Here is a 12,699-nt window from a genome sequence, read left to right as displayed (position 1 = left end):
ATCGTGGATTTAGGAAAGGCGGGAAGTCCCCCACCCTTCTCTCCTCGCCCGCGTCTCCGATTTCTCCCCACTCTTTCCCCTCCCTTTCAGGAGCTCAGGGCCATAAAAATGCAGATGGAGGATCGGTGTGAAATAACGGGCCCATATAAATCCCTCTGCCGCCCGCCTGCAAGATGGATTGGCCGCATTGAAATTCCTCCGCGAGGATAATTAAACTCGGGGCCTCATCCGGGCAAAATTACATTCCTGTAATGGCGTCGCTCGGGGTCCCGGGAAATTGCTCCGTGGGCTTTCAGCGGCGGTTTTTATCGCCGGCCGGGGTGTGCCTGGCTGCGGCTCGCCTCTCCTCCGGGACCGTAAAGCTGCTGCCGTGATTTATCCTCCCCTTCTCCCAAATCCGATTAAATGGAGGAGCTCGGGGCCGGGGCGCCGCGGGGCCCGGGAGCCGGGAGGGGGCGGCGGGAAGGACGGGGCCAAGGAGGGGAGGACAAACGGCCCCTCAGAGGGTGGCGGATTTGGCTTTATTTACAGCCGCGGCTCTCTTTTTATTTTTTATTTTTTATGGGGGTTTGGTGAGCTTTCCCCGTCCTTCTCGTGCTGCATTCAAGCGCGATGCCTGGGTAGCTGGGGTTTGGGCATGAGGAAAAGTGGGTAGGCCCTGCTGCCCTCCTTCCAAGGGGGCTGCTCAGAACCTGTCTCCCGAGACCAAGAGGCCTAGAAGAAGGGATGAGGGCCGGAGCTTCCCCCCCACCCCCACCGCCAATTTATTTTGGAAAGGAAGAGCAAAAGGGCACGAGGGAGAAGCGGAGAGGCTTCCATGAGAGCACCTTATGGGGAACTGCTTAACTCCCACGGATGGAGCCTGGGCAGAGGCCCGGGCATGCCTGCAGTGACCTCACAGCCTCACTACAGGTCCCTGGTGCCTACTATTCCTTGACTGTCTCAGGACTCTGGAGAGAAGGCTTAGTGTCAGGACGCCTGAGTCACAATCATCATTAGCCCCTATCTTCTCGTTCGATGACGCTGGTTTCCTCACGGCTGATCGCTAGAATAAGAAAGACAGAGAGGAAAATAAAGGCGGGGCGGCCACAGGCAGCTGGGGCACTTTGCTGACTATTCGCCCACGGAACGGGTTTCCCATCCATAAAGTCAGGGTCCCTGGGCGACAGAAGACAGGAGTCCCATGACTTCATTTTCCTTCTGCCACATTTGGGCACCCAACCCCAAACCCGGTGTTTGTGATTTAACACTGAATTTCTGGTGTGGGCGGGGCTGACAATGTGACTGCACATGCTGGGTACGGGGACGTGAGTCCCAAGATCCCAAACGCCGAGCCGACCAAACCGCCGGCCACGTTACAGATCCGTTTCCACTGCAGTTGTCCTCATTTCTGTAGAGGGTCGGCTCCGCCTGCAGTTTCTCCTCTCAAACACCAGGTGGAGCGACTGGCCGAATGCGGCCACAAAGCTGGCAGGCGGCGCTGTGGCGCCTGGGCCGACCCGCAACGCTGCGATTTTTCTATCCTTAGAAGAACGACTCGTTGGTTCAGGCCGCGCCTGCGCCAAGCCTTCCTTTCGCTCTTCCCGCCCTCCCCCCGCCCCTCTCTGTCTTCTGTGAACTGGGAGCAGGTAAGGCCTTGGGCCCTCGCGCCCGCGATGCGCCGCGCACGCGCGCGGGACACCCCACCGCGCACGAGTCCTTTGAGGTCCTTACCTTGCATGCTCCCACCCTGGCCCTGACGCCCTCCCTTGGGCCTGGTACTCCCGCGCCTTAGGGCTGCCCCTTCCGCGTGCCGTGACCTCCAACCGCGCGGGCCTGGCGCCATCTTGGATGTCTCGTGGGAGGGGGGAGGGAAGACCGCCTTGGAGCCGGCGAAAGTCCAATCCCAGAGGGCTCGTTTTCACCTTTTCCTCTCGACCCTTGCAGACGCTCTCGTCTCACCCTCTAGACTGTTCAGAGTTGTCACAAACCTCCGGCTCTCTCCTCCTTTTTATTGCTTTCCCTTCGCTTTCTGACTCGTTCCATTCTTACCCAGCAACTGCCAAGACTTGGCCCCAGGACTTCAGATGCCACGAGCAATGGAGAGAGCAGATAGTCTGTTTTAAAAGTAAACGTGAACGTGGTAGAACAAAACAGCCAAAACACCTTCTCCGTTCAGGCTGTGCCCTGGGGAGACCTATGGCAGGAAAGAGGCCGGTTTCTTTGAAACCATTGGCTGTCTCCCAGTTTCTCCTCCTTCCACTCCAGTGAAGTTGGAGGAAACAGAAGTGGCGGGCTAATAGCGAGGTTTTCTGTTAGAGGCAGCAGGCCCAAGAGAGTCGTGTGGGGCAGCCTGGGATAGTCTTCACCGGCCAGCTTTCCTGTCAAGGGTCTACCAAGAGTCCCCTGGCCCTGCTCTCAAGAGGAAAAGAAGGTTTAAGGAAGGGAATGGGTAAGTCAGCAGCCCCCTAATTCGGCTGATCTACACGAAGGAATAAACTCATGATGATGTAGGCCCGCTGATTCTGGATGAGGCTGTGGTCCGAGGTGTCCTAAGCTAACAGGTCCAGACTTGCCTGGTTAGGTGGCCAGTGGAGGCATCTGTACTTTGCGCAGGGCTCCCTTAATTGCCACCTTTTGTTGTGGACTTGTAACACGTCAGCACTACTTTCAGCTGTTTGCACGTTATTTAAACCCCCCCAGCTATATTTTATAAATGATAATATTGAGGCTTAATTGCCTTGGGGGAAAATATTTACTTGTTCATTATTTTTTAAGTAAGCTCTATGCCCAACTTGGGGCTTGAACTCAGGACTCAGGAATCACATGCCCTATTGACTGAACCAGCCAGGTGCTTTACTCCTCCTTCTCTTCTCTTCTCTTCTCTTCTCTTCTCTTCTCTTCTCTTCTCTTCTCTTCTCTTCTCTTCTCTTCTCTTCTCTTCTCTGTTTATTTTTTTGAGAGAGAGGGAGAGAGAATCTCAAGCAAGCTCCATGCTGTCAGCTCAGAGCCTGATGTGGGCCTGGATCTCACCAACCGCGAGCTCATGACCTGCGCCGAAATCAAGAGTCAGACACTTAAACGGCTGAGCCACCCAGGAGCCCTTCTTTTTTAAAATATTAGGGAAATTTTGGATTTTGACCCAAGAAAACCTTTACAGTCTGCAGCAGAATTGGGTTAGAGTTAACTTATGGGCAGTTTAAGACAGGGGACAAGAGTTGAAGGCATGGATTAATCCAAAAGTGACTAAGATTCTGGATTCAGAGGTGTAACCTGGGAAAATATTGAGTACAACTCCTTTAAGGAAGTGTCCTTTAACAGGTTTAAGTAATCCTGAGTATTTCAACTTGTAGCATATTAAGTATTAAGTGTGAGATTTCAAGTCCTGGATCTACCACCACCATCATTTCAGGACTGATTTTAAGAATGTGCTCTTGGGGTGCCTGAGTGGCTCAGTCAGTTAAGCATCAGACTTTGACTCAGGTCATGATCTCGTGGTTCATGGGTTCGAGTCCTACGTCGGGCTCTGTGCTGACAGCTCAGAGCCTGGAGCCTGCTTCGGATTCTGTGTCTCCCTCTCTGCCCCTCCCCTGTTTGTGCTCTCTCTCAAAAATAAATAAAGGTTACAAAACAAAAACAAAAAAGACTGTGCTCCCAGTGTACCACTTGAGAAGCTTGTTTGACATATAGGATACTTGGGCCTTATCACCAGAGAGCTTGTCCAGGAAGGTCTAGAGTGGCACCCGAATATGTATTTTTTTTTGAATATGCATTTTTTAATACATATACCATCCCTACCTTTAGGTAACTAGTTCACATGAACGTTGAAGAAATTCTTTTTTGTAGGTCTTTAACCCACCCACTCCTCTCTCAGATAATTTCTACTAACTTAGGCACCTACAGGGTGTCAGCTCTGTTTTAGGTCTTCGGCATACAAAATAGAATGCCTCTTACTGTGATGGTGCAAATGAATACGTTAACAGTCGTGGCTAATTAGAGTAAAGGCAGGATTCTTCCTGGGCCTGCCTCGCCCTGTTAATTAATGTAGGAAATGGAAGTCTTTTGAGGAGTCCAGTAACTTCCAGGGATTTCAGTAAAAAGATTTTTGGAGATCCTTCCAGGGTCTTGGCCACCAACAGCTATCTCCCAAGAGTCCTTAAAGGGCAGCAGTTTTAGTCCCAGACAATGAAGTCTTGAGAAGATTTCCTTTTAGAGAGAGTAAGGAAAATTTAGGCAGAAGACACGGGAACTTCCTCTGACCACAACTCGTGAAGCTATAGAAATGAATAACAAAGCTGAGACCAGGTGGCTGCTTGTTCAGACTAGGGGGAGTCACTTGATTATAAGGAAATCTTGGAGGCTGTGTGGAGGAAATCTTGACTTTAAGGTTTTATTTTTTAAGTTTATTTATTCTGAGAGTGTGTGTGCACATGTGCACACGGGGATATTGGGGCAGAGAGAGAAACTGACAGTGCAGAGCCTGATGCAAGGGCTCAAACCCATGAACCGTGAGATTATGACCTAAGAGTCAGACACTTAACTGACTGAGCCAGCCAGGTGTCCCTTGACTTCAGGGTTTTAATTCCGTCTCTGCTGATGACTTAAGGTCATTTACTGTGCTGTTTGGGCCATGTAAATTTAACAGCACCTTTTCTGCTATTAAGGATATCCTTTGGAGCGCCTGGGTGGCACAGTCAGTTAAGCGTCTGACTTCGGCTCAGGTCACGATCTCACAGTTCATGGGTTCGAGCCCCGCATCAGGCTCTGTGCTGACAGCTCGGAGCCTGGAGCCTGTTCCGGATTCTGTGTCTCCCTTTCTCTCTGTTCCTCCCCCACTCATGCTCTGTCTCTCTCTGTCTCTCAAAAACAAATGTTTAAAAAAAAAAAAAAAAAGATACCCTTTGATGAACAAGGACAATATTTACAGCGCTACTTTTGTAATTCCAGCTCTCCTGCCACAGCCCCTCATCCCCTGAAAATGTATACCTGTGCAAAGTTCGTCTCCTCCCCCTTCTTGGTGAGTGCTTGCCTTTTCTGGGAAAGTTTTTGAAGAGGGGCATCGTGTTTCTTCCTTGCCACACATTGCTCTTCACAGCTAGGTTGAGGGAAGGTCCTTTGCCGCGTTAGCCTGACAGCAGAGAGTGAATGCTTACCAGGCACCCCTGTCTCAGATCCCTTGGAGGCCAGTTAATTCTTTTCATCCAACTATGTTAGAAGAGTGTAAATGAGAATCTCAAGTAAGGTCAGGTTATTCCTATCTTGAAACTCTGTGTGCCTGTAAACTGGAACCCTGCCAGGAATGGTAAGCATGAAGTAGGTAGCCCAACTTGGACCGAGTACACGCTGTGTTCAGGATCTTGCGCTGAGTGTCAGAGTCATACCTGGTAGTTCCCTCCGGAAGCTTCAATTTGGGTGGCAAGTTGAAACACACGGAAATACACGTTGGAAAAATATTTTGACTTAACAAGCAACAGCATGGAAGAATTTATAGATTATTAGATGGTGGAGGCAATTGGTTTATACATCTGTAAGTGAAAAGGAGTGATAATATTATTGGGGGGGGGGTAACCACTGATTGAGCACCTGAGTTTACCAGTTTGTATACATAATCTCATTTATTCCTCAGATCAACCCTGAGGTACAGCATTCCAATTTGGTAGAAGAGAAAGCAGGCTTAGAAAGATTTAAGTGACTTGTCCTAAGATCACACAGCTGAAGTAAAGCTAAGATGAGAATCTAGATCTGTCTGATTAAAACCCTGGCTGTTAACTACCATGTTGTCTGCTTTGGTTTGGGGTTAGTCAGAAAAGGCTACGAGAAGGGGTGAATTTTGAACGTGGATCTTTGTGCCTATTTTCCTGAAGGATGTGTCTAGGGAAAAATGCTCCTCTAATCATTGGCTTCCCTCTTATGGGTTGGCCATTACCAAAATATATCTCTCTCACTGAGTGAAGCAAATGCTCTGAGGCTTAGATTTCTTCCTGTTCTAGAGGCCTGTAAAAGGGTATGGGGAGAGTGGGTAATACCTCATAGCCCGAAAGGAAGTACGTTTCTTCCCTTAAAACAAAGGAGAAGCCTAGGAAGCAAGAGAACTGGTTTGGTTCTTGAGTCTAAAATTTACTGGAAGTAAAGAATGATCGAAGATCAAGAGAATGAATGGGGCATCCACGAAACAACTTGGGGTGGTTCTGAAATTCCTCCACAGCCATCCTTGACCCTCTTGCCCTTGTGTCATTCCCCCTAGGTCAGGAGCACCTCTCAGCTGTTGAGCCGATCACTGTCTGCAGTGGCACTAAAACCACCAGAGACACTGACAGATGAGGTACCTTCTAAGGTGGAAATTGGGCCTGTGGTTGGGGGTGAGGGGGGAAAAGGGTTACCTGGCAGCACCAGTAGGGGGAGTGCTGAGGACGATCATCACAGACTAAAGTTAGTGAAGGATCAAGGCCATTGGCTTTAGGTGAGGGTGGAGGACAGTTGATACCACATATGATCTAGTGTTCCAGTTTTTGCCACTGGCAGTGCATGCCCATGTGTGCTGCTGATAACTACCATTATGTGACCTGGTTTACTGACTTCATTTGGTGGCAGTTGGTCCCAGGAAGACGATGATTTCAGGGCACCAAGAACAGGCTAGGCCTTCAGTCTTACACTTCTAGAGCACACCTGAATTTTGAAGGTATTTGATGTCTACCTCTTGCATCAAAGAGTTCTGCTTGGCAGCATGTTAGGGGATTTTCCAGGGAGTTAAAAGTTTTTCTGTTTGGGGGAGAAGCCATGGAATGTGATAGCATAAAGGGTTTAAATGGTACAAAACTTTCTGAAACAAAAAAGGGATTTCTTAAAATCTTTATCCTCTACCTGCATCTTCTTCACAGAGCCTCAGCAGCTGGGCAGCCCCACGTCCCCTGACCTCACTTATTCCTAGCCGCGGTTTCCAAACCAGCGCTGCTTCAAGGGACATCGACACAGCAGCCAAGTTCATTGGGGCTGGGGCTGCCACAGTTGGGGTGGCTGGTTCTGGGGCTGGAATTGGGACTGTGTTTGGGAGCCTCATCATTGGTTATGCCAGGTAAGCTGGGCCCTCAATTGGCTCTCTGTTTCCAGAGGTCTGGGCAGAAATATCTGGGGATCTTGAGCTATATGTCCTATACAGTAGCCACATGAACTTGAGTTCAAATTTTAGTTAACTAGGGGCACCTGGCTGGCTCAGTCAGTAGGACATGTGACTCTTCATCTCAGGTCACGAGTTCGAGCCCCATATTGGGCACAGATGTTACATAAAAATAAATAAAAATTTAATTAACTAAAAGTACACAAAGTTTAAATTTTGTGTACTTATAATGTGGCTAGGTGGCCACGTGTGACTAGTGGCTACCATATTGGAAAATTCCATTGAAAAGCTTTGGTTTAGAGTAGGAGTCAGCAAACTGAGGTGGAGGGCCATATCGAGCCACCGCCTGTTTTTTGTATAGCTGAGCTAAGAATGGGTCGGGGCGCCTGGGTGGCGCAGTCGGTTAAGTGTCCGACTTCAGCCAGGTCACGATCTCGCGGTCCGGGAGTTCGAGCCCCGCATCGGGCTCTGGGCTGATGGCTCAGAGCCTGGAGCCTGTTTCCGATTCTGTGTCTCCCTCTCTCTCTGCCCCTCCCCCGTTCATGCTCTGTCTCTCTCTGTCCCAAAAATAAATAATAAAACGTTGAAAAAAAAAAAAAGAATGGGTTTAACCTTTTTAAAAGGTCATGAAAAAGAGACCGTATGTGACCCACAGCATCTAAAACATTTACTATCTAGCTCTTTACGGAGAAAGTTGGCTACCACTGATCTAGAGCCTCAAGTCAGCATAGTGGTTTCTTTACTGTTTCTCCCCATCCCTGGGAATTCCCGACCCCCGCCCCCGCCCCCCCCCCCCCCCATCACTCCTGGGAGAACTGCCTTTGCAGCCAGCCCCACAGTTTCCTGACACTTGGGACTGTTTAGTCCCCACCAACCCCTGGCAACTCACTGTTAGAACTAAATTAATCCTCTAGAGACCTGCGAGTTCTCTTAATGCCTTTGAGGAAATAGGTTTATTTTTTAGGATGTATATGAAACAGGAAGCCTGACTGCTTCTGCATCCACAGTTCTGTTAAAAGCTGGCGTTGCTTTACCTTATCCGTCAAGGCTTCCAGAGGTGACAGAGTAAGGGAAATAGAAATTATATATTGCCTTTCAAAGTTGGAAGACTTACCTTTATCCCATTTTGACTCATAATCTAAACCCCACAGACGATTTGTGGGCTTTTTTTTTTTTTTTTTTTTTTTAAGTTTATTTTGAGAGAGAGTGTATGTGCACACACAAGCAGGGGAGGGACAGAGAGGGAGAGAATCCCACGTGGGCTCCACACCAGCAGCACAGAGCTGGACTCAGGGTTCAGTCCCACCAACCGTGAGATCATGACCGAAATCAAGAGTCAAGACACTCAACCGATTGAGCCACACAGGCACCCCCCCTCCCCCCCGCATTTCTTAAAGCCCAAAATCTTTAACTAATTTGAAGTCAAAGAAGGTAGTGTGTCCCCTGGCTTTATGGAACACCACTAGAAAAACCCCATTGTAGAGGGTTTTTCTGGTTGTGTTTCATCAGGCCATAGAGTTCTGAAGTACACCCAAAGACCATCTAAAGAATAAAGAGGAGACCAAGCCTTTAAAATCCCCCACTTTTTTAACATTGTAGTTCGGCTTTTATACACTTTTTTATTTGGGGTTCTGCTCCTTCAAGTTTCAGAGCAGTGCTCTGGTAGATTCTGCCACTCTGGATACCTGTTCCATCCTGGTTGAGCCCTGGATAGTTAACGGTCCAGGCCCAGAGGCCATAAGTTATGCTATGGGTGATCCACTGGAGGAGGTTATGTTTGTACCTGGGCCATGTTAAAGAATTTTGGATTGTCCACTCCCATCACTCAGTCTCTGTAGAGCCCTTGATGGATCCGGCAGGAATTGGGGCCTGATGGTGCCACCACGAGAGACTCGTTACATAAGATGAGCTTGAGGAGATGAATTTTCCCCGAGCCCACCTTTGATGTTTATCTTTTTCTTTGTGTGGACTAGAAATTCAGTCTTTTCTCCTCCCCTTCTCCCAGGAACCCCTCTCTGAAGCAGCAGCTCTTCTCCTACGCCATTCTGGGCTTTGCCCTGTCGGAGGCCATGGGGCTGTTTTGCCTGATGGTGGCCTTTCTCATCCTCTTCGCCATGTGAAGGAGCCGTCTCCACCTCCCATAGGTCTTTTTCCCGTGTCACGTCTGCCCTGTATGTTCCTTTTCCTATACCTCCCCAGGCAGCCTGGGGAAAGTGGTTGGCTCAGGGTTTGACAGAGGGAAGACAAATAAATACTGTATTAATAAGATCTTGTCTTGTGTCTCCTGTGTATATTTGTTCTCCTTAGTTGGCTGAGTGCCTTGGTGAGAGTGTAAGGCCTGGAGGGTGGTGACAGTTCTAAGTTCACCAGGAGTCTGGGCTCATTTGTTCTTTATTCTCTGTGTCAGGAAAGCTTTATTCAAATTAGCACTCCTTTTTTAATAATTTTCACCGGGGATGGCCTGTTATCTTGGAGGACTGGGTCAGTAGAAACGAACAGCAGTGGCTTAACATTTTGACTAATGGGCTCTCTGTTGCCACTGCTACTATCCTGGCTCAGGGCCTCCTTGCCACCCACTTGGTCTATTGCAGTAACCTTTTAACTGGCCTTCTGCCTCCAGTCTCTTCCCTCTAGCATTTACTTCTGCCCACCACTGCCAGGTTAATTCTTAAGTATAAGACTAGTTTTTGTCATTTACCAATTCAATAACAGTCTGCCCTCAGCTTTCTTGGCTTTATCTTTTATTATTCCCATACTCTACCCAAAGTGGTACTGTCATTTTTTAAATACTTTCCCTCTTTCCTGTCCTTATCTTCACGCCTTGCCCTTTGGCCATCTCTGCTTTCTTTTTCCTGAATCTTTGCTCACTTTCCTCTTTTTCAAACTCCCTGTTGTCTTTAAAGACTGAGTTTAAATGCTACCTCTTACTCCATGAAACTTTCATCTGGTTTCCATCTACCATCAGTCAAACGAGCATTAACTCAAATAAAGGACTGTAGATCATGTTGTATCCTTTATAATGCTTAGGGTCTGTGTAAATTGTGGATTTGCTATGTACATGTGTGTCCCTTATCTTCCAAGTTAGGCTGTCGGTTTTTTTAAGGGACTATGTCATGTTCATTTTGTATCCCTAATAGTATTTAGCATGATGTATCTCAGCAATATATTTTTTTTTAATGTTTGTTTATTTTTGAGAGAGAGAGAGCACGAGCGAGGGAGAGGCAGAGGAAGAGGGAGACAAAATCCGAAGCAGGCTCCAAGCTCTTGAGCTGTCAGCGTAGAGCCCAATGCAGGGATTGAACTCCTGTGAGATCGTGACCTGCGCCAAAGTCAAATGCATAGCGGACTGAGTCACCCAGGCACCCCTCTCAGTAATATCTTTGTCAAATTTTTTACTTGGTCATCTCACCCATCCACCTCACTTCAAAAATGAGGAAACTGAGACTTTGAAAAGTCAAAGGATTCTCAGGAACATTCAGTAGCTGAGCTGGAGCTAGAGCAAGGATCACATCTAATCAGAGTGTCAGACTACCATACTGGATCTTGTGGGACTCCCCAAGCCCAGTGTTGCCAGTGACTTACTTTCCCAAGCATGAAGGAAAGGGCAGAATAAACAAAGTAAACCTTTTCCCTTAAAAATCCCCTCAAGAGGGACTTTGGACAGTGAGGTTAGTAAAAAGTAAAGAATTGTATTTTTTTTCATTTTTTTTAACATGTATTTGAGAGACAGCATGAGCAGGGGAGGGGCAGAGAGAGAGAGACACACACACGCAGAATCTGAAGCAGGCTTCAGGCTCCGAGCTGTCAGCACAGAGCCTGACGCAGGGCTCAAACTCACAGTCCGCGAGTTCATGACCTGAGCTGAAGTCGGACGCTCAACCAACTGAGCCACCCAGGTGCCCCAAGAATTGTATTTTCTAAAGGCTGGATACACTTAGATACACAACGCACGCTTCAAGTAACTGGGTTAAAGTCCTTTCGTGATAATGTGAACGACCACAACAGTTTTTCTTTTGGTTTAATTGAGGACTATAAAATTAAAGCCCAGGGTAGAGACTTAACCCCAGAGTAAACATTCTCAGAAAGCAGGTCATCCAAAATCTATCACCCTTGTCCTTTTGCTGTTGTGATCAAGGGTTGAGAGGGATCCTATCCACGGTTTGCTTCCAGATTGCTCTACTGTTCCCAGCTAAGTCTATTGTGGGCTGTGGGGCTCTAAGTGGGGCTTTCACCAGAACAGCTCGAGCCAAGAGTTGGTGGAAGGTATCTACATATTTTGAGATGAGGAATAGACCTCTCTTTTGGTCTTGAATTTGTATGTCTGGTCGGTCCGCTGCCCATCCCCTTTCTGAGTCATCCAGTATCCTGTTTTCTTTCTCTCCTTGGCCCTTTCTTTGGGATGGATTCTAGCTAATCCCTTATCAGCTTAGGTGCTTGGAGAACTCAAGGTTTAGTGGCCTTGTGTTTTTGTTCTCGCTGAGGTGAATGATGAGATGGTGTTGCAAGAAGCTTGGAAGCAAATTTCTTCGGGAGGAGTCAAGGCAACCTCTCTTTTTCAAGCCCCAGGAGATAATTTGCTGGCAGCCAAAGCTACTAATAACCTGGAGAAGAGGAGTGCTATGTTTCAGTAGAGGGTCCAAGAGCAAATTTCCTAGAGATCTTTCCAACTTTGATCACATTATGTAATGAAAGCTTTTTTTTTTTCTCTCTCAAAAAAATTGTTAATGTTTATTCTTGAGAGAGAGGGAGAGACAGAGTGTGAGTGGGGGAGGGGCAGAGAGAGAGAGAGAGAGAGAGAGAGAGAGAGAGAGAGAGAGACACAGAATCCGAAGCAGGCTCCAGGCTCTGAGCTGTCAGCACAGATCCCAACCTGGGGCTCATGAGCCATGAGATCATGACCTGAGCCGAAGTCAGACACTTAACCGACTGAGCCACCCAAGTGCCCCTGTAATGAAAGTTTTCTTCTTGCCCTTGTAGTTTAGAAAGAGCCCATGATTTGAAATCAGATATTTTTTTAAAGTATATTGGGGGCACCTTGGTGGCTCAGTTAAGCATGACTTCGGCTCAGGTCATGAACTCATGGCTGTGAGTTCAAGCCCCGCATCAGGCTCTGTACTGGCAGCTCAGAGCCTGGAGCCTGCTTCAGATTCTGTGTCTCCCTCTCTCTCTGCCCCTCCCCTGTTCACGCTCTTTCTCTCTCTCCTTCAGAAATAAATAAACATAAAGTAAAGTATAGTGGACCACAGTGTTAAATAAGTTTCAGGTATATTGGGAAATGTTCTAATCTCTCTTCTACCATGGCCACTGTGATGTTAGACAGATCACTACCCAGTAACTTTCTAGGACCTCAGTTTCTCCTCATCTATTGAATAGGGATAACAATGTTCATCTCAGGAATTATGTGCATAGACACAGGTCCAAGAAAAGGAAAGGATGGTACCTTCAAAATTTAATATATACTTATTATTTGCTTTCTCATTCCCCATGGACCTCAGGGCATATCACAGGCATTTTGGAGACAGCTTCTCCCTTTTCTATGGTTGGCATAGAAAAGGGAACTGACTATCCAAAATTTATAAAGTCTAGCCATAATGCATCTGAGAGAG

The 12,699-nt window shown here is 47.6% G+C and overlaps 2 protein-coding genes across 3 annotated transcripts in view; both read left to right on the top strand.

Annotated features, from left to right (window-relative positions):
- The first annotated feature begins 1,563 nt into the window (after positions 1–1,563).
- On the top strand, positions 1,564–9,361 carry ATP5MC2 (ATP synthase membrane subunit c locus 2). Of its 2 annotated transcripts, none has more exons than XM_027036324.2 (5): positions 1,564–1,628; positions 4,927–4,996; positions 6,224–6,301; positions 6,858–7,051; positions 9,099–9,361. In XM_027036324.2, the coding sequence occupies exons 2-5, from the start codon at positions 4,958–4,960 to the stop codon at positions 9,211–9,213; spliced, it is 426 nt and encodes a 141-aa protein (XP_026892125.1). In that variant the 5' UTR covers positions 1,564–1,628; positions 4,927–4,957; the 3' UTR covers positions 9,214–9,361. The 2 variants fall into 2 exon arrangements, with proteins under 2 accessions (XP_026892125.1, XP_053082294.1); XM_053226319.1 differs by lacking the exon at positions 1,564–1,628 and adding an exon at positions 2,303–2,431.
- Positions 7,475–12,699, top strand: part of NPFF (neuropeptide FF-amide peptide precursor) — a 131,842-nt gene continuing 126,617 nt past the window's right edge. The window contains exon 1 of the mRNA XM_053226317.1: positions 7,475–7,698. The gene's annotated coding sequence lies outside the window, so the exon portion shown is untranslated. The remainder of the gene's footprint in view (positions 7,699–12,699) is intronic.

This window comes from Acinonyx jubatus, chromosome B4 (assembly GCF_027475565.1).
Source record: "Acinonyx jubatus isolate Ajub_Pintada_27869175 chromosome B4, VMU_Ajub_asm_v1.0, whole genome shotgun sequence".
NCBI classification, from domain to species: domain Eukaryota; kingdom Metazoa; phylum Chordata; class Mammalia; order Carnivora; family Felidae; genus Acinonyx; species Acinonyx jubatus.
The sequence above is the reverse complement of the archived record's forward strand: the minus strand, read 5'-3'. Positions and strand labels throughout refer to the sequence as shown.